The sequence below is a fragment of the Vigna radiata genome, chromosome 5 (genome assembly GCF_000741045.1).
Source record: "Vigna radiata var. radiata cultivar VC1973A chromosome 5, Vradiata_ver6, whole genome shotgun sequence".
Taxonomy (NCBI): Eukaryota; Viridiplantae; Streptophyta; class Magnoliopsida; order Fabales; family Fabaceae; genus Vigna; species Vigna radiata.
The window spans coordinates 3,765,339-3,788,668 of NC_028355.1; the positions used below are offsets into that span (position 1 = coordinate 3,765,339).

The 23,330-nt window shown below is 25.7% G+C and overlaps 1 protein-coding gene across 4 annotated transcripts; it reads right to left on the minus strand.

Annotated features, from left to right (window-relative positions):
• Positions 1 to 15,380: 15,380 nt before the first annotated feature.
• Positions 15,381 to 20,200, minus strand: LOC106762444 (probable receptor-like protein kinase At5g18500). Of its 4 annotated transcripts, none has more exons than XM_014646359.2 (8): positions 19,676 to 20,200; positions 18,285 to 18,948; positions 18,043 to 18,147; positions 17,647 to 17,769; positions 17,377 to 17,547; positions 16,545 to 16,674; positions 15,961 to 16,173; positions 15,381 to 15,741 (listed from the first exon to the last, which is right to left on the minus strand). In XM_014646359.2, exons 2-8 carry the CDS (start codon positions 18,929 to 18,931, stop codon positions 15,625 to 15,627), a joined length of 1,506 nt encoding a protein of 501 aa, XP_014501845.1. In that variant the 5' UTR covers positions 18,932 to 18,948; positions 19,676 to 20,200; the 3' UTR covers positions 15,381 to 15,624. The 4 variants fall into 4 exon arrangements, with proteins under 4 accessions (XP_014501845.1, XP_014501846.1, XP_014501847.1 ...); XM_014646360.2 differs by having other exon boundaries at positions 19,621 to 20,200; XM_014646361.2 differs by having other exon boundaries at positions 19,617 to 20,200.
• Positions 20,201 to 23,330: the final 3,130 nt, after the last annotated feature.

Here is a 23,330-nt window from a genome sequence, read left to right on the forward strand (position 1 = left end):
TAAGGACATGTATCTAAATAAATTGAGTTTAAAAATAGTTTGGTCATATGTATGTTTTTATGTGATAATTGAATAACTCATTGTATTATAAATGTATGTTATATCCTTTTTTCCAGTTAGTTTATCCTGATGTATGTTTTGTGGTTTTTATGTTATCTTATTCTTTTTGCAATGCTCACCTTATTGGTGTGACAAATAAAGATACAAGTGTAAGGACACCTCTTATGAATGAGGAGCCAACTCTGAGTCATGAAACAATATTAAATCATGTTAGGTATAGTTTTGGAAAGGATCGATTAAAAATGCATATGTATGATATTAATGTAGTTTTATCTTTTGAATGATTGTACTAATATGTGACATACATTTGATTGTTTGTTTTTTTAATATTTATTACAAAATATCTTATTTTAGTGGTATTATATTATTAAAATAGAATGTTATAATATATATTCATGCCTTAATTTTTTTTTCAGGTTAATTATAATTTTAGTTTCTATATTTTGTAAAATTCTTAATATGGGTCATTAAATTATTTAATATTGAACTATTTGTAATTTTGAACCATAAGTTTTTTTTTTCTTTAAATTTTAAATATTTATAACTTTGTTTTTAAAAAATATAATGAATTGTTATCATATTACATTTAGTAACAAGTCCATGAACTCGCTCTCATTTTGAATTATCTGAACAAATAATAAGTAAGATGTATCTTTTCCAATTCCATTTTATATCATGTTTAAAATAAGTAAAAAAAAATACATATAATTAACCAAAAACTTAAAGGATAAAAAATATGTAAAAAAGATTATTGACATAACTATAAGTAACTAAAAGATAAATGAAATTATTGTTTGTATGATTAATTTATGTTTCTTGGAACTTTTTTACTTATTGCTTCCTTAAGGAATGAGAAATATGTCATATTAACATTTAAATGTTGATGTAATCGTTACAAAAACAAAACTTAGATACATAAGATATAAACAAAAAACTAAAGACCTTTTTACACGAAGTATATTACCTAGAAAGACTTATCAACCAGTCTCACTCTTTTATAAATCAAATTCGGTATTTTCTCAATAAATTATTTTTAAATTTTGAAACATCATAAAAAATGTGTTTTACATTCATTTGTTTAAATTTTTCTTAATTTTAAAATTACATTTTCTATTTAAATTCATTTGTTTCCATTAAAAAATGTTATATACAGATAATAAAGATATACAACTAGTCTTATTTCTCTTTTTTGAGATACAAATTTTTATCATTATATACTAAAAATATATTTTTTTTTTACATTTTATACATTTTTAAATTTAATTATACATCTTATCATTTAATTAGCTGCCATTATCCACTGTAGTTTATTTGATACAAGTTTCTGGTAAGTTTACAATTTTTATGCATTTTTCTAGTCAATTTTAAAAAACTAATAATAAAATATGTGTAAATTAACTGCTACGATAAAATAATAATAAAAACAATTAAATGATGAAATATATAATTAACTCTAAATTTTAGTTATAGTTAAAATTTATCCTTAAACTTTCTAGTTATATAAAAATCATATACATAGTTTTTGTGGCACAAATCATTGACTCCTAAAAGCAATGTTTTCCTTTGATACTTTTTCAGAAAAAAAAAAATCTTGGTTTTTGAGTGACAGTTCATTTTGTTCTCCGACAAATGCATTGCATGGTCTCTCTGCTCTTCTCGTTGTCTTTGTTACTATTTACAATGAATTAAAATAAGAATAAAAATATTAAGAGTAAAAATATTATTTGAGATACTTAAATATTTTATATTTATTTAATATTGTTTTTTTTTTAATTTTTTTTAAAATACAAAAAATTATATTTTTATGATTATTTTATTTTTTATAGTATCTAATAAATATAAAAGTATATTATGATATGATTATTGAACTAAGTGTAAAGTCAACATTTCACGTGAAAGTCGAAAATTGTCATTACAAGAAAACTGTATCCATGCAAAAGCATTTGTTCCTCCAATATTCTATAATCCAAAAACTATACATATATAAATTGATGTAAGAATAGTTTCCATGAATCTAGCTGTTGGTTTCCACTCGTTGAAAGTGCAGGCCAATTTTTATTCCTCAAACTGTCATCTCATGTTCCAATTAACATTTTCATACTCATTATCTTCAACTTCCACAAAATATAGGAATTTGTTTCAGTTTTCAAATAAACTTTAATATTAATCTAACATCAACCATAATAAGCAAAAAATTTCATTACGATAAATTTTGAATGATTTTAACATTATTTTCACTTATTTATTATAAATTTACCTTTTAGTTTTAGTAAATTCATGATTTTAGGTTGTGGTTTTTTTAAAAGGCAATAACATAGTATTAGTTTTATTTTATAAAAGTTTTTTCGTAAATATCATGTTGTTGTGTGTTAAAGAATTTGTAATTAGCTTCTATTGTCTAAATCTTGAAGGAGATTTATATGGTATATATATATATATATATATATATATATATATATATATATATATATATATATATATATATATATATAGGTTGTTCTAAAAAACTACTAATTGTAGTGTGATGCAGATCCTGGAGTATTCTTCTTTACTTATTTTGCTTGAAATTCCAAAAAGAGATAAACTTTTCCTTTAGCAGTAAATGTATATTTAATGCTCTGCATCATCTTTATATCTTATAAGGAATAAGATGCTTCACTTAACTTTTTAATATTTGTTATTTCAATGTTTAATTAATGCATTTAAGGTTACTAGTATAAATTTATCTCTCCTAATAATCAATTCACCATAAATTACCAATATATGATTTCACAAATTATCAATATATATATATATATATATATATATATATATATATATATATATATATATATATTCATTTAGAAATTTGAGAGACGGGACTTTTAAAGGAAGAAAATTAATATAATTTTTTTTTTAAACTTTCTTTCATAACTTCAATATTCAAACTCCTTTTTTGAAAAAGATGTGTGGTCAATGAGATATATAACTTTTTATAACTTAAATTTTACAACAAACATATCATTTAAATTTAATACAAATTTGTATTTACTCTAAATGTATTAATATCTTTAATTTGAAACATATATTAAAATTTAAAATTAAATTCAAATTCAGCTTAAGTAAATTTAAATAACCGCATTGAAGATGCCAAGAAAAATTTAAATGGAAAATACGAGAAGTTATACAGCTTTCAGAAAAGTAAAACAAATCTTAAAAATTCTCATGGTGAAAGTAAATACTTAAATTTATAATAATAACTGGGTGGCTAATTCCAATCAATTTACCAATTGCTTGCATTGGATATGTAAATCAATAAAATTTCAAAGTGATGGTTATTAAATTGGCTAGTTAACTCTAGTTAAGTTAATTTAATTTAATTCTTAGAAAATAAATAATTTTCAAGACTCGAAGTAGATCATTCCAATGAACTATAAATATTAGATTTAATTAACTATTTAGTCCATGTTTTTGCACATTTCTTTTGCAGTCTCGTGCATAGAAACTTTGCATTTTGGTTTCTCTATATGAGCAATATCTTTTTAATACTTATATATTTGTCAAAAAAAAAAATGTTTTAGTCTTTCTAGTTTATAAATGTTATGATTTAGTTTCCATTCCAACAATTCTCTTATATTTTAATCCATGTTGTATCTATGTCAAAAAAAATTAAAATTGATGATATACAATTGTTAGATTATGATGGTTGTTTATTCATTCAAAGTTTAAAATAATCATACCATATATACACACTAACACCAAAGTTTATATTATTATTTGTTAGCGAGAATAATATTGATTTATCACAAAAGACACAATATTCATGAAATACGAATAATTGTATAAAAGATGATACTAATATTTTGACAACATTTTAATATTATCTATATGTCATTCTGTGATTGGTTCAAAATTACTCCACAATCAATAATAATAATAATCATAATCACACAAAACGACACGTAAATGTTGTTAAAATGTTGTTAAAAAAATGTTTTTAAAGTATCATTGTCCATCAAAGATTGTGACCAAATATGTATGTCTATGTCGACCATTCTTTAACGTCTAATGCTTGTAACCAATTTCCTTTCAATTTTTCACTGCTCACTTTTTGACTTATTTACTCCGAAACTCAATGTCAACCACGTTTTCTCACTCGTGATTCCGGAAAAGCATCAAAGTAAACTTAATCCAACTTTTTCACAAAGCAAAAAGCTGATGGCATATTAGGTTAGACTGCCTTTTCGGGTAATAGCCTTCAGCCAAATTCAGATCAAGGACTTCTATTCTATTCTTCACCACTAAGATTTTGTGTTTAGGGACAAACCATGTTTTTGTCCAAATAAAAAATATTAAAATATATTTTCTGTCATGTTTAGATAAATGGGAAATATTGACATTAAATAAGATATAAGTAATGATTTTTTATTTTAGGGTTAAATATGTTTTTAGTTCCTATATTTTGGGGCGATTCTGGTTTTAGTCCCTCTTTCAAATTAAGGTACAATTTAGTCCTTAAATTTTAAAAAACTCTGGTTTTAGTTTTTTTACCAAATTTTTTTAACTTTATTTGCTATTTCAAGCACGTTTCATTATAGCATTTGGATTGTTTAGACTATTTGACACATTTTTGCTTCAATGTTAACTGAGAAACGCGTTTGAAACAGCAAATAAAGTTAAAAAAATTTGATAAAAAAGACTAAAACTAGAATTTTCTAAAGTTGAAGGACTAAATTGTATCTTAGTTTGAAAGAGGGACTAAAATCAAAATCGTCCCAAAATATATGGACTAAAAACATATTTAACCCTTGATTTTATTACTACTAATCAAAATAATATAAATTCATATAACAAATTTTCTAAAGACAAAAATATTTATTTCTATAATTATTTTCTAAATACAAAACAAATATTTTAGAATTTGTAAAGTCTCTGCTAATAAATAAACAAAAATATTTTTCCAACGATAGTTGAAGATCGTCTCTCAATGAAAACTTGAAATGTGAAAATTTGAAAAGTGAATGTTTAAAAGGTGAAGACTGAAACGTTGAAAAGATACTGTCTTTAATTTTTGAAGAAAAAAAAAATCTTTGAAAGTTAGCACGAATGTTACAGAAGGTTTTCAAGAAGTCACAAAAAGGAAACTCAATAAAGTTTTAAATTCATATATTTTAATTGACTCTTTTTAAAAAAAAAAATATTTAGAGGTTTAACACTTTATTACTTGATAGTTGATACACTGGGTTGCTTACTTTTTTTTTATTTTGGTTTGTTGTTTTCTATGTTAATTTAAGATTTTTTTTAACCTTTAATTATATTTTAATTTTTAACAACATTAAAATAAAAGAGGAACAGTTCAAAATATATAAAAAAAAAAACAGTACAACAACATTAAAATTATTTGATTATTTTTTTATTTTTTTATGCATAAAATAAATTATCAATTTACATTAACAATTATTATTGAGGTTAGGATTTATTACAGTTAATTATGAACTTTTGTAAAATTAAGTATTTATTAATTATTTTTAATCAGGCACTAATTAGCATGACCTAGATAGAAATTTTCATATATAAAATTGTTTGTAACAATTATATTATGATTATTTTAGAAGTAAAAAGAATATACATACATGTTAATTAATATTCATAAATACATGTTTTTTTTTTTTAAAGTATGGAATGTAAAAGATTTCAAAATGTGACATTGTTATTATATTATCCTTATATTTATTAAGTTACATTAACTATTGTGAGAGTGTTATATACTTTTGTGACCTAGTGACATGTTATAATACATGATCATCGTATCTACAAAACAAGTAAATGTAATAAAGGGTAACTAATAATATAATCAAATACATACGTTGCCTACCAAACTCATATCAAGAGTATCAATTAAATACTTAAAGACTATACCACATTAAGAAGTAATTAAATCTTTATGTAACACAAGTCTTTAAATCTTAGGGCTAAAACTAAGTGCTTTAAGGAATTTTGTTGAAATTAATATACAATGAGATAATCATTTTCACCACCTTCAATTTCAATTTGTTGTACATATTACACACAAAAATCATGCAAACCTTAACATTTTTTTTATCTCAGTTAAATATGATTTCTAATTCAGATAAAAAATAAAGTTTCAACATCTTAGTTATCACTTATATATATTCTTGCATGTTCTTCTTAAGTTTTTGAGTAACATATTTTGAATTGACATCCTAAGTTACTTTAACTAGACTAATATGTTTTAATTGATTATCAACCTTGATAGGTTTTAGCTCAAAAGACAAGTTCTCTCTAACATAAATTACATAGAACTCCAAAATGTTATTGTAATGCAATACTTACTTCTTCAATTAAGATGCATGAAACACATTATATAAGTTAGTTATAGTTAGAGATATTAATATGTTAAAAACTAAGATGCATGTAATGTGTCAAAATGTGGTTGGACGATTTCAAATTAAAAAAAGAAAACTTTGATTTTTCTCTTCCAAATATGTCTTTGTTTCAGTTTTTTTTTAATTTGAAATCATCCAACTATATTTTAACAAAATAACGTCAAAAATTGATGTTAAAATATTATTTTCCTATATCTATATCTATATATATAGACACACACTATAGAGAAGGTAGGTTAAAGAAACAGTGTTACATACTAAGTAGAAAAATTCTGTCTTGTGTCTTATATACTTTTTTTAATAAGTTTATTCATATATATATATATATATATATATATATATATATATATATATATATATATATATATATATATTATTCTCCTATAATTTATTACAATTTTCTTGTGTCCATTAATTTCAAAGTTAATTTTAGTGGTATTAATTTTTTTTACTAAAAAATATATTTCTAAAAGACAAAAAAAATCCTATTATTAAAGTTTTGATTACACCTAGGATGATTCGATGGAGACAATAAGGTTCTTCGACTTTTTGGGTTTGCAGAAAATCAGGAACCACTCCACAATTTCAGTTCGTGATTTTGGTTCATGCATGTGCGAGAGCAGTGAAGTTTAAAAGATAATTGAGGAAAAGGGTTTACAAAAGCAGATGCCATTACAACCATATATATGTACAATAATACTTTTTCACTTTAGTTTTTTTCAAATTCGTAATCTTTTTAATTTTGTAAGTTATATTTTTAACTGTACATATAATTAAGAATAAACAGTACAATGTGTTTTATACTGAAAAAAGATACAAAAGTAATAAATAAATATATATTTAAATTTATATTAATTACATATTTTTAATCGGTATGTTATAATGTCAGAAATTATTATTAGTTTGAAGATGAGAGTAATTGATATTTATAGTGGAATATGAAAATTTCAAATTGGGAAGACTAATATAAGCAACAGTAGCTAGTGGAAGGATTAAAATAAAAAAGAAAGAAAGATTGGTAGGGCATAGATTTGGTAGTTATGAAGATTTAGATTTTGTCAATTTGTTTGTTTCTAATGCATTGATCAAACTCTGTGTGCAAAAGTGAATGCTTTGGATAGGGTATAATGATTTTATAATAATCTATTCGATGAACTTTAGTGTTCAATTATGACTCATTCTTTTTGTTAAGGGGGATGTTCATCTAATTATTTTATTAAGGAATAAAATTAAATTAAGAAAATTTTAACCAAAAATTAACTAAAAGTTTATATTTTTAATTTTAAATAATTATTAGAAATAATATTGATGGACGTCATTGTTATATATTTGATGTTCAGTTGGTTAGCTTTTTTTATAGCTCAAAATTGCTAGACAAATCTAAATAACAAAATTTAAGTGATCAATTAAGTCATAATCAAATCTTAATATTTGGGTTTAACTTGAATTAGACTCTAATTATTGATTATAGTTTTTTTTTTTTTATGATGACCATTTAACCCAATAAATAAATGAATAGGAAAATAAGGAGAGTTTTAACATTGGATTGGGTTCGATTCTCTAATATTTTTTTGTTATTTCTAAGAACTTATAAAATTTTATTTAATAATAATTAATATTAAGTGATTATAAAATAAAAAAGGGAATACTGTTCTGACTTTTGTTGATATTAATTTTGAGAATATGGAAGCATCTTAAAAGCTTCACTTTGCATTGAATTATTGAAAGACTAAAACAAGAGAAGTGTACATACTTATACTGTTTGAAACGGAGAGTGACAAGATTCTGAAAAAAAAAATAATATATAAACATTCTTATTTTCTTCTATCAACATTATCTTAATAAAAACCCATCTTTTATTTTCTTTTTGTTATATATGGAGCTTAATGCTAAGTTTAATATTATTTCTAAGGGTTTTTTTTTTTCAAAATATTTTTCTCAACTTTAACACAAAATTAAAATTTGTCTCTATCTAAACTTTTGATACAAAACTTAAAAAATAATGAATATAACTTTTAAATTTAATTACATTAAATTTTTTTTACACGATAAATTCTTTTTTATTAATTAAATGATATAAATAATTAAAATGTTAATATAAAATATATTTGACACGTCAAAACAATTTAATAAATTTAAAAAACTATATTCATTATTTTTTTTAGGGTTAAATATGTTTTTGCTCCCTTAACTTTCAGTGAAAATTGGAATTAGTCTCCCTTCAAAATTTTGGCCTAATTTAGTCCCCCAACTTTATAAATGTATGAATTTAGTCCTTTTAATCAAATTTTGTTAACTTTATTTGATGTTTAAAACGCGTTTCTCAGTTAACATTGAAGCAAAAATGTGTCAAACAGTGTAAACAACCCAAATGTTATCATGAAACGTGCTTGAAACATCAAATAAACCTAACAAAATTTAGATAAAAGGACTAAATTCATACATTTATAAAGTTAGGGGACTAAATTAGGCCAAAGTTTTGAAGAGAGACTAATTCCAATTTTGACTGAAAGTTAAGGAACTAAAAACATATTTAACCCTTTTTTTTTAAGTTTAGAAACAAACTTATATCAAAAAATTTTAGATACATACAAATTTCGTTCACACAAAAATTTAAACAATAAAAACATATTTCACGTATATTTTTACATACATAAAAATTAGTACAAAAGTATTTGTTTTATTTTATTATATCCTATCCTCTCATATATACTTTATAAATAAAATATTGGCACATCAAGATAGAAGATCCTCCACTGGTTTTCTCATAATTAGTAAAAAAAAAAAGGCAATAACCAACACAACTCTACATTTATTATTGTTTACACTTCTTGCATTTAAATTGATGGATCATTATTTTAGTTAATAGTTATTGGAGATATGTTTACATAAAGGTAATAAATATTGTTGTGGTGTTGGTGTCTTCCCTTTGATTGGAAGGCAACATGGTACTAATAATAGCATTATTAAATGGAGGTTATTGTCAAAGTTTATTAGATGAGGAGGACCAAACAACTCAAACTCAAAGACAACCTAAGTGTCAATGTGTCAACAAGTGATTGCATGGAAGGTGGGGTTTTGTACAAATACATAACATTATAACCAACCCAAAGGCATTAAGAATGGAAGCAAAATAGTGTGTTGTGTTTGTGTGTGAGAGTGAGATATGGTACTTTATTTGTGGTCCCTAAAGCCAATGGTTGGAAACTCATGTGCTTGCTATGGAGGACATTGCCTCTTTCCTATTGTGGACCTCATCTTCCTTTCTCCTTCTCTCTCTATTTCTCTCCTTTTCCATACAAAACCTAAACCTAAAGATTAAACACAAAAATCCTAACTTTCATTGAATCAATCATATATATCACCAACATTATTTCATGGTCAAAGAAGATTGTGGTAAGGATACAAAAAGTATTAGGCTACAATTTATGTTGTGCTTCATTGGATTTCCTTTTCTTTTTATAAATATTGTCCACACACCTATGAAAAGCACCTCAAACTTAAAAATTCATTTTAAATGGTTGTATGAATAATTTATGTACCTTTATCATGCTTGTTAATTTTGCCACTATGTGTCCTTGTGAAATTATGTGTTCCCCACTATGCCACATTCTAAATGGTAGTTGTTGATATGACCATATGAGATATAATACAATGACTTACTCAAGGCATACATTCAAATTCACTAGCTTTTCTACAAATTTTGGTTACTTAATTAGTCTTTAGTAATTATCTTGTAAGTTTGTTAAACGAAAACTAAGCCTTAATATGTAATCAACCTTGAAATGAGTCTTTTACTCTCTTTTTTCTACAACTATTAGTAGTTCCTTTAAGGTTAATTACGTATTTACTTAAAGTTTCATTTAATAAACACATATTCAATTACTTTAACTATTAACTAAATTCAAACAAAATTAACCAACTTAAAGCTTTTGTAATAAGATTATAATTTCTTTTATTGCACTAAACTTAATATTTATCCTATATAAAAGATTAATTTTGTAAGATTAAGTTAAATGTAATTGTGTTTTCTATTTTAATAAGATTTATGAAAGTTATTGTGTAAATATTATATTACTAAAAATATATATTTAATTCTAAGTTTGAAATATCTAAAAATATATTATTTAAATATGTGACTAAAGTAAAAATGTATCTTATATCTTGGTTCTAGAAAGTTTGTCTTGGTTCTAGCCAATCTTATACATTAAAGGATATTATTAACATAAGATAATTTTGTTTTTAAGAAGTTGATCCACTAGAAACAATTATTTATATCTTCATGGTATCATATAAGATAATATGTATTATATGTTCTAGCTATAGTCTAGACCAAATGTGTAGACATACACGGTTTTTGGTTTGTGGAGTAGACAATCATGAGTAATCTTATGTTATTGATGTTTTTTTTTTCATTAATATTGATTTAGGATGATGGTACTTTGATATTAATTTTTTTTTTTATATACTCATTTGACGTTATCTTCCACTACCATTCTGTCTTTTTTTATTTAAAAATACAAAAATTATTTTTGTTAAGATATTTTAATCTTATAAAAGGTTAGGTTGTTAGTTTTAGTGACATTTTTTCCATTGATTTAACATCATTGGAAAGATAACTTTAAGAGTAACGCAGAGTTAAAAGTTGAAAGGTGAAGTCATTCCCAAAATGACGAGATTTTAATTCCCAATATTATTGATAAAAAATTTGGTTGATTTTTGTGTTTTTGAATTTTTCAATTGGCAAAAAAATTGTCCAAAGAAAATTGGTAAATAGGATTTTCCCAATGTCCTTCATCAGCCGTGTCCAATCAATTCTAGCCCTTATTAAATTGAGCATGGCCTTCTCTTTAAGGGTTGTGTTTAGTCATTTTAGGTAACACTATTCAAAATTTTAGAATTTTTTTTTATCAACAACTTTTTAGAAAATTTAAAATTATTATGTAGATAAATTAAACTAAACTAAACTCTCTGAAGATCATGATTCTAACTATAACTTAGGTTTGTCTAAATAAAAAAAAAAGTTTACCTTATATTATTTACTAGTGTTTAAATGAAAAGATTTATAAGAAGGTTTAAGTTAACAAATAATCACTATTATTATTTTTGAAAATATTAAGAAGTGGACTTAAGCCTAACTCGACCGTAAAGATTTATCGAGCGTGAAAATAGAATTAATGGATGGTCCGATAGTGGCCTAGCAACGGGTAAAACAGAATATTCACATAAATTTCATTAGGATAAACTCTAACTATGATTCTAATACCAGATTAAGAAGTGGACTTTAAGCCTAATTCAACCTCACAAAATCAGTTTGTAAAGTAATGTTTGCACCCCACTTATATATTATAAATGGTCTTATATCTAATCGATGTAAGACTTCCAATATGGTATCAAAGCCATAGTTGGAGACTATCCTAACTAGATCTATGTGGACATTTTGTTCCACCCGTTGCGAGACCATTATCAGACTATTCATTAATTTTTACTCTCACACTCGAGATATTTATACCTCAGCGTGAAGTGATTATGTTGAAAGCCTCACATCAGCTAAATATAAGACCAATTTATAATACTTAAATCGGGTACAAACCTCATTTTACGAGTCTGTTTTGTGAAGATAAATCAGACTTAAAATCCACTTTCTAATATTCTAATAATTTTCTAATAGATATTAAGAGAAGATTATTAGAAGATTCATATATTTTGTTAGTGTTGAAATATTTAAATATTAAGTCAAAATAAAATAATTAACTTTTTTTCTTGGTTCTCTTTCTGTAAAAGTGATAATATCTTGACATTATTTTGTACTAATAGTTTATTATGGGTCTATAATAATGGTTGAGTGGATAAGGGTGACCCCACTCACCAAACAAATCCATAACTTTTAGTACATGGTCCTACACATGTAGGGCATCTCAACTTCCCGTTCAAACCATATAATTGTGTTGAAATCTCTCCACACAGAGATACGGATGCTAACTTATGGAAGGAAAAACTAAATTCACTCAAAATTTATAATGGATACAAAAGTAATAAATACAAGTATTTTAATTATCTTCTCATTATTCACCCTAATTATTTGCAAAATAAGTTTTATTTGACTGTTTTTTAAAAATGTAGTAATAAAAATAAAGTTTAGTAAGAAAAATATAAATGATAAAACAACAGTTTAGAATTTGATTTTGTGTTTATGAAATTAAGTTATTTTTTAAAATATTTGTGTTTATGAATTTGATTCTTGGTCATTGATTGATACTTAATGATTGTTTTCACTTTAACAGGAAACTCTAACAAAATATTTTCAAAATTCTTAAACTGAACTTGTGCATGTGTGTAATTCTTTTACCAGTTTTTCCTTTTGAATTATCAAAACTATAATCTATTTTAAATATGCCGCCAACGAAGTCTTGTGAAACTTTTTTCCAGATCATTGTTATTTGAAAATACCTAACTCAATTTTTTTGACACGTCGTAACTAATAAAACATTATATTATATTTTATAAATGTCTATTTCGCGTACACTCAAATATAATCTACAAGAGAATGCGAAAAAAAAAAATTGTTTCAGAAAGATATTTCTAAAATGCATTCATATATTTCAGAATATTTGTTCTGAAAAACCCATTTCGTAAAATTTGATCCGAAAGATATTATAAGCCTTCTGAAAAATTTGTTCTGGAAATCTTATTCTAAAAGGCTTATTATAGAGTTTATTTCATGCTTTTTCGAAAATTTTATTCTAGGAAATTTTTGAAATATGTAATATGGAAGTCACTGTTGAGAAGAAAAAAAATATACCATTTTAAAAATTTTGGGTGTGTGAGAAGAAATTATGTGGTTGTAGGAAGTAAAATTGTAAAAAAAGATGAGGCCCACTGATAAATGTCCAGCATTAAAGCCCGTAGACTTAAAAGATGGGATTTTCGTCCTCCACTTCTACACTTTTTCCTCTATACAAGCTCGCCAAAGTGCCATTAGCAGCTAGTATATTGTATATTTTTTTATTATGTAACCAAAAAAACATTCAAAATACGTAATATTATATATATATATATATATATATATATATATATATATATATATATAGATATATTCATCTAATTTGCTGCATACAAAGATTAATAACATTGATATCTATTTTATATTTTTATTGTAGTATTTTTAATATCTGTTAATTAACTTAAATATTTGTCAATGTTAGTTTAAAATGGATGAATAATTTTATGAAATTAGAAAATAAAATTTATCATGTAATATGTATTACTTATGTCATACAAAGTTTCAATAAAACAGAGTTGTAAGTGAATGATTTGAATAAATATGTTATTTTTGCTATTATCTTTACTTGTAAAAAAATTAATAAGAAAATATGTATACTTTAAAAATTTATTTAATTTATGATTGCCGTGAAGTTTTAAAGAAGACAATTTCGCATATTTCTCTATTTTTGTAATAACAATAAATTAGAGTTAAAATAAATCACTTTATAATGTTGAACTTAAATTCATAATGCATATGTAATCACTTATGTATGAGGATAATAATATTTTATTATTATTATTATTATTATTGATTGTGGAGTAATTTTTGATCAATCAATTAAAACGTAATTAATGTTCAAATGTTGTCAAAAACATATTGTCTAAATATCATTATCCTATGTGTATGTATAATTGCTTCTAAAATAAAAAACCAAAATGTAAATCGTTTCTAGAATAAAAACCAAAATAAAAATGTAAATCGTTTTGTTATTTTAAATGGCTGTAATTGTTTATGTGAAACTAAATTCCGTAAGGGAGAGGATTTTAAATTATAAATATCAATAACAAATTCAAAATGTGTGTATATTATTTATTCAAATGATAACTTAAGTTGATCTTTTCCTTTTCTATTAAAAAATTTAAAAAACAACAATTAATGTCATTCAGTCATTACAATTATTTATTTATAAATCACTGTTGCAAACAGTACTCTCTAAATACATATACTTTATTTATTAAATTTATTCCAAATTTAACATATTACTTTATATTAAATCATTATAATTTAAAAGCAACTTATGCTATTATAAACAAACTTATCATTTTTATTATTATTCATCATTTTAATTATTATTATTATTCTAAATAAACGTGACATAAATTTTAATATTTTTTTTATATAATAAAACGTATTCTTATAAATATTCAATAATCTTTTTTAAGATAGCTGTGCATGACACGTGTCAAATAGGATTGAAAATCTTAATCTTCGACAAAGAAAGAAATGTCAGTATCAACTTAAAGTGTTGTGTATAAACAAATCTTCGAAACTCTTTAAAATGAAATACATATCCTATTTTACAATAATACAATTTTTCTTATTTGAACTTTTATTTCAATTAAAAACTATCTATATCAAAATTATGTTTTGAGATTATTAGTGAATTAATGGTAGATAAAATATATTGAGAAAAACACTTCTCATCAATAGAAAATAGAAGACTTCTTATGTCAATATAAAATTGTGAGGTAATGCAACATTCTTCGGATCTTCTTTAATTTGCATAAACATTTTTATTTGATACCATCGTTGTGTACTCTTTGAACATATACTGTGAAGGATAATGATATTTTGACAATATTTTTTTGACAACATTTTAATATTATCTACGTGTCATTCTGTAATTGATCCAAAATTACTTCAGAATCAATAATAATAATCATAAACATCAACATGAACCAATCACAGAATGACACATAAATGATATTAAAATATTGTCAAAAAAATATTATCAAAGTATCATTATCCTTATTATGAATAATGATTGCATTATTTTCTTAATGAAATCAAATATTGCATTCTTATTAATCATGCTAATCAGGTAATAACAAAAATATTATAATCTTAGTTAACATGGACAAGTAAAAAAACTAGTGAAAGGACAAAAGGAAAGAATAGTAATGAAACTGTACAAACCACCATTATCCATAAACAATAATCTACAATCTAACATCTACAAACTAACTATAACAACAAATAAGTATATAAACCATCCCAAAGAAACATGTTCCAGCTCCATGTTTTCATGTATAAAGTGGCAGCCATCACATCTTTTACAAAAGCTCAGAAGTGCAAAATTTACCATTAACTTGTGTTCTTCATTCCATAAATTCTTTGAGATGCCTGCCTCTGCTACACACATTGGTTCCTTCTGCCATTGGGCTTATAATCTGCATTGTCACTCTTATCTGTATCAGAATGAGTCTCCACCTCCATGTTTCCGGCCTGACTCTTCCGGCGTCTTCGATCCTGAAATGCCATTCACAATGTTTCAGAAACAACAAAAAATGTAAACTTTAAAATGTTATGAGTTCAAAGAGCCAAAGGGGTCCCAAAATAAATGTTGCTTTTTCCTTTTGTTTTCATTTTCTTTGTGCTCTCTGCATGCACACTTTCCCTTGTTTTGTTTAACCTTTTTATATGTTGTTGCAAGGAACCTAATACAACATCATGCAATAGAACTCAAACCTCTCGTGGTATAGGATATTCCTCTGATTCAAGCATGCGGACGACTTGGCTCATTCTTGGTCTTTTTTCTGCATCTGGATCAACACACCTCAGAGCTGTTAAGAGGGCTCGTTTAAGAGCACTTGTCGATGGCCTGGTCTCGATGTTGGGATCCAACACCTCTTCTGAGCGTCGAAAACCTACCATCATCTTCAGCCAGTCGACCAAATTTACCTACAAGATCGACCTGATAGTGTTAAGGAAAGTCCAATGACTGCATAGAGTCAAAACTGTTGGAACAGAAAGAAAAATTATGAAATAAATGAAGTCCTTGTCTGTTCCATTTGATATGTTTTATGTTTTTCATTCTTTCTAAAACACAATTCATGTTAAGACATACTGGTGCTCCTTTGGCAATTACTCAATCAAATATTCCTATGTAAAATCTATGACTGTGTTTTATTTTAGTACTTTTAAAGATGCTACTCAACTTAAAAACATTAGAAATCTCGTTTCGACTAGAGATGAAAAAGATTCATTATGTATACACTTTCTAAGATAAACAAACATGTCTGTATAACAGTAATGAGACTGAATGTACAAACCTCGGCTGCTGGTCGGCTGTAATCCACAGGGTCTCTTCCTGTAATTGCTTCAAGAAGCAATACCCCAAAGCTGTAAACATCACTCTTCTCATTTAGCAAGCCAGAATTCGCATATTCTGGAGCTACATATCTGGGAAAATGCAATGCAAACAAGAAAAGAAGAACAAGTTAGTGCAGTTTCAGTTTCTGTAATATCAAGTGTAAAGAAAAAATAATGATCAAATTAATCAAATTTAGAGTGCAAATGAGATTTGCTGTGAGATGGTGGAACTGAAAATTTGAGGTTACTCGCCATAATTGGCATACTCTGGAGCAACATATCTGAAAAATTAAACGCAAGCATATACTAGACTATGACAATTTTGCGTTTAAATGATTATCTGCTGTTTTTTGACAGAACCGTCATAAATTCTTTACGAAAAATGGACTACCTTACAATGTATATGGAATGTATATGTTCTAATCATGATTAGACTACGTGCATGAGATCACTGAGCAAAATTGAACGAAAGAATGTGCTTGCTTTTGGAAATGGTGTTACATTCTTGGTATTAAAATACCTAGGAGGGAATGATATTTCTAAAAATATGGTATGTCCATGTTTGATATCTTACATCATTTAAAATGCTACATGCCCATTTTGACAATGTAAATCTAAAGCTTCAGGCAAACCATAAAAGTTAATAATATAATTACTCAAATTAATAATATAACAAAAAGAATAGATTATACTTAGTTGTGTTGTCTACATCACCATGCCTAACTAAACATTTATAAAGAAACTAACTTTTACACAAGAAAAAAAGTTCCAATTTGTAAACGAGAAGCTTACCCAAAAGTACCCATAACTCTGGTTGTAATATGACTTTTTCCAGCACCAAGTAACTTAGCCAGCCCAAAGTCAGATATTTTGGAATTAAAGTCCTCATCAATTAGAATATTGCTCGACTTAATATCTCTATGCACAACTTTTGGCTCAATTGCCTCGTGCAAATAAGCCAGCCTACAAGATAATCAGAGATCAAAAGGAAACTCATAAAAAAGACAATGAAGCTGAAGACAATTAGTAGATTAATTTGTTTTCAGGAACAGATGAGCATACGCTTTGGCTGTTCCAAGGAGAATTTTTATCCGAGCATCCCAAGTAAGAAAACCATGCTGCCGCATGGCCCCATGAAGCCACTGCTCTAAATTGCCATTGTTAACATACTCATAAATCAACAACCTGAAATTATTAGCAGGTTCAATAAAATCTACACATAATATAAACCAGTACTTAATACTATAAAGAATATGCAAACTGTGATATAGAGAGAAATATGTCAATTACCAAGAAAAAACTTCTGGCCTTAATTTTTCAAACAACCAATAGATTTGTAAATCAGAATAATGGAGATTTAAAACAGTAAGCATTTAAGCTGTCGGTCAAATGATCAAATCGAGTAGTGAATCAAACAGTCAAACACACATAACGTGCAAAAATTAAAGAATCTGTTACCTATGAGTGCCTTCAATGCAGTAGCCCAAAAGTCGTACTAAGTTCTTATGCCGCACATGACCAATAGCCTCAACCTCCACTCTGAATTCCTTTTCAGCTTGTCCTCTGCGTGATGGATATCAACAGTTATGAGATAAACAAGATCTAACAAAACATGAAACGTGACATTGTATAAACAAATCTAAAATTAAAATGAACACAATGACTGCAATGCAACAAAACATGCTAATAAAAAAACTTACAAATTATTGAGGAGCTTCTTGATAGCCACAGGACTCCCATTGATTAATTGACCACGATAAACAATTCCATATCCACCTTCCCCAATAACATTTTCTTTTGAAAATCTGTTTGTAGCAAGTTCTAGGTCCCTTAATGTAAACCAGTGGCCCCAGCCAAGCTGTGAGAATTCCGGCAGACCAGACAAAGGGGATGGTGCGGTCATAGGATGCAAAGAAGACCTATAAGAAGCAATTCCCTTAGCACCACTTTCTTCACCTGATTGAGAGCCATTACCATCTTTTTCTAAATGATTAAAGGAGCCTGATTGACTACTATTGTCCCCATTCTGTGTTTGGTTCAAAACCTTTTTAGTCTCCCCTTCACCAAATTTGTCATTCAGACTCATAAAAGTACCATTCTGTGGATGATTATTTGCTGAAACTTGATCAACTCTGATTTCTTTGATCTCTTCTGAAATAGCTAACACATGGCTGAGTGGAAGCTTGCCATTGACTCTTCTGAACTTCTTTCTTAAAGTGAGACATATTGATAGCACCACAAGAATGATTACGATGAATAACCCAACTAGTATTCCCATTAGTACCCACACTTTCAAACCAAAGACAAAAGTTTTCTTGTACAACCCCGAACTCAGATCAGATGCCATTTTGCTGCTAAACAAATCTGCATGAGTCAGAGTTAAAATATATGAGGGTACTATGATGCACACAGAAAATCATGTCGCAAAAAGTAAAATATTTGATTAACTAGAAATGGATATGAATTGTGACACCAAATTGTTCAACTTGATTCCGCAAATCATAAACCAGATTTGAGAAAGTTAATTGCACATCCACCGTAAAAAATGTCAGCAGCAAACTGAACTATCTTTGCCAGCACATACACAAGTAACTGGGAAAACAAAACCTGGTTCCATACTAACAGCAGTTCATTTCCCAGAAAAAATAAATAAATGGGAAAAATTTTGGAAAAATAAACGCTGCATTTTGGTGTATTATTCACATCCCTAGTAAATGAAGTACGTATAAAGCGGAGAAAAGCCTTTGATTTCAAACTTATTGCAAAATACGAAATCGTAAGAAGCCAAAAGAGCATAAAAACAAAGAATAATGTTTTTTTAAAAACACTGAAAACAAAGTAAGCGAGAAGGACCGGACTTTGTTCTCTTAGTACTCGGGAAGATAAAAGCCCACTAAAATTTCAAAATTCAGCAATCCCAAAAATAATTGAGTCAAGTTGCAAGCGGGCCAGTGAGAAAACAACAAAAAAGGAACCATCTTTTGTAAACATCTCTTCGTTTGTTACCGTCAACATCGCAAAAAAATTCTTACATACTAGGCAAAAAAGAGGCAAAAACAAGTCTTTGGAGCTGAAAAGGATCAATGAGTACCCCTTCACAACTCAAATCCTTCAAGATTTGTCCCCAGCTACTTTTCAGACCCTGAAGCAAGTTAAACACTAGATCTTTAATGCTCCCAGAACCCTTTTGGGTGTGAAGCCGTTGTAGCACCAAAACTTCGCATCCATTGTAAAAATCCTACCAATGTTAGATTTTGCTTTCTGGGTTTTCCGAAATGATCAAAAGGGTGTCTGTTTCTGAAATGGAACTTCTGAGACCCCCTCCCCTCACTGGACCAAATGAAGGAGGAGGTCACAGGAAAGGCACTAATCACACCCTGTGGTGAAGTTGGAGGGAATTGAAGAACACAAGAGGCACATGAAATTCTGAGGAGAGGCAAATGGTGGGGCTAATAAGAAGGCATGGAATTATCAGTGGTAGGTGATGGGAAGTGACATGACTCACATTACATACAGTAAAAGAGAAGGCATCAAAATAGAAATTTTTCTTTGCTGTTTCTTCAAATTTCTTCCCTCTCCTCTTTTCGGTCTATTTCTTTCTGTTCATGTCTTTGTCATTTCTCTTCATCATTTTTCATTTCTATATATTATTCTTCTCATAATCGATTTTGGCACGCTTTCACACATACAATTATTAGTCTATCTACTAGCAATCTATAAATTGATTAATAAATTAATATTAAGTTTATTTTTTATATATCTGTTTCCATCCATGTTTAAATAGTCACATTTACTCCATATAAAACATTAAGTTATTTCGTTAAATTTTTAAAATAACATATCAATATACTAAACTTACTCTCCTTAATACAAACTTTTAAATTTTATTATAATCTGTTAATAGGAAAAGAAATTTAATATTTCGTACAAATATAATATAGTTTACAAACAATAACTATTTTTTAAAAGTATACCTTATAGTAAAAAAAAGAAAGAGTAATTTATATATGTGTGTAATCCTTAATTAGGATACAAATAATGGAAGGAAAAAAAAATGGTTCCACTATTGTTGATACTCTCCATGTTGTAACATTTACCAAAAACTGAAGCAAAATGATTTTAAACGAAATTTCCATACATTATATACGAGTCTTGAACGATGGAATTGTTGAAAAGAAAATAATTGTAATCCATACATGTGATTTTCGAACTAAAACAAAAGGTGAGTGTGTTTTTTAAGGCGACTATTTATAAGAATTTGCATGTGAGATATTGTTGTGTTTCGTTAAAATTAAAGTAAAATGTTGTTTTTATATATTTCAAAAGGTAAAAACATCATATTATTTAGTTTATGTATTCTTTTGGAGATTTATATATTAACATACTTCTTCTAATTTTAAGGAGAAATAATAAAATTTGTCTAGGTAAAATATGAGAATGTGAATTTGTAAGATTATGAATGTCAAAATGGATAATTTAGTTTGTTATTGAAAATTTTAGGTTTAATTATTAGGTAGGTTCATATTTACAATGATTTATTGTTTCAAATTGGTCTTAATTATTTTTTGTCTTAATTATGTCTTTAATTTTCTATGCATGTTTTCATGTAAAATTATAATTAATTATAAATTTACCCAAAGGTTTATAGATTAACATTTTATATACACCTTAAATTTCTTTTTATCTTTGCGAATTTTCTTTTACCATAAGATTCATACCATCATTATTATTATTACTATAATTTATTAACATTTGTTCTTTAATACATAACATCACAATATAATAATATATATATATATATATATATATATATATATATATATATATTATATTTAAACATTAATCATTCTATTAATTCTTAAACCCCTTATTTCACTGTCTTTATATAAAATCATATGCATAATTTTAACTATAAGTAAAAATATTATTTTAATATAGTTCTCAAATATGAAAAAATTATTAGAAGAAGGTTGCATATATACTTTGTTCAAAATTTAAAGTATTAATAGATATAAAAGCATATTAAAATAATATTTTTGAATAGAAAGGGAAGAAATATTTGAAAAGGCTTATTGAAGTGTGTCCTTGGTAGGTAAGGTTAATCCTATGAATGTTGATGAAGACATTCAATTTCACTTTCCTTATCCAAAAAGAAAAACCCTCCAAGGACACCTCTTAACTACATACCCACCAAGGCCCTTATCAATCACTTAATCAAAATTCTACAAATATATTTCCTAATATACTCTTTAATGTTTATTATTTAAAATTTGTAAAGATTACAAAAAATATTACATATTATATAATATCTTCTAATTTAGGTTTAAACTAGGATAATAAATAAATTTATACTTTGAATTTGTCTTTCACTCAGATGAGAAATATTTTTAATAACAAATAAGATATATGAGTATGCTTAACATCTCATTTTATTTGATAGAGTTAGAATATGGAAATATGTTTATATATATTAATTTTGTCTTTTGTTTCATTTTAAATTAATAAAACACTTAGTTTATTAAGTAACTTAAAATACTCGTTTTTATTTATTTTTATTGATTTCATTTGAACCTTTTTTTTATTATACAATTTTTTAATTGTTTTCTCCATTGTCTGACTTATTTAAGATATTTTTTTCTAATTATAATTTTGATTGTTTATGTAGTTTTGTTTAGATGATATAATGTATCTTATGAAACATAAATCTCAATTTCAAGAAATTAAATTACTTTCAGAACAAACATTTAATTTATTTATACTAATTTTTAATATTTTTATTTGTTTTTTCTATTTTTTTTTCAACTCAATAAAGTCTTACTACAAAGTTTTGAGTATTTAAATGTGTAAATTCTTGATTTATTAAGTAACAAAACACTTGTTTTTTTTTTCTCTTTTTTATATTAGTTTTGTTTCATATGAGTAATCCTTATTTTAGGGTACAAATTTTCATTTTCTAGGATTCATTCAATATTTACAGGTTCACTTAGATCTCCAAACTACTTTTGACATTTAAAAAAAATGTTAGTAGTCAGCATTGAATTTTAATTATGCGTAAGTGTTCTTTTATAACTAAAAAAGAATTTCCTTATATATGCAATGAACTAATTTACTTTAAGATTATTTCAATTTTTGTAATATTTGACATTAAAAAGAAATAAAATATGTATACTGATTAGGTTAAACCTTAAATATGTTTTTAATCATTAAACTTTGAATTAAAATTGAAATTCTTTCTTATTTAAAATTTTGATACATTTTAATCTCCAAACTTTAAAAATGAATAAATATGTTTCTTTAACTCAATTAGGTTAAATTTTGTTGATGTATCAAACATGTTTCATGAGTTATTTACATCATCTAACATATTTCCACTTCAATGTAAATTGTTTCATACTAACATTTGAATTGTTCATCTTGTTTGATATGTTGTCGTAATTAGATTATAATAAATATATATATATATATATATATATATATATATATATTTATTATTTTTAAAGTTTGAGAAACAAAATTTATCAAAATTTAAAATATAAATAAATTCTAATTATATATTAAAGTTTAAAAATTAAAAACATATTTAACCTAAAAATTATTCAATATGGATGAAAGCATATTTTTCAATTCAACTATAATAAAAATGAAAAACAAATTTCACAAAATAAAAATGAATATAAATCATTACTTTAAATTCTAAGTATGACTATACTCGTCCACCAATTATATTTAAATTAAACACTTTAAAA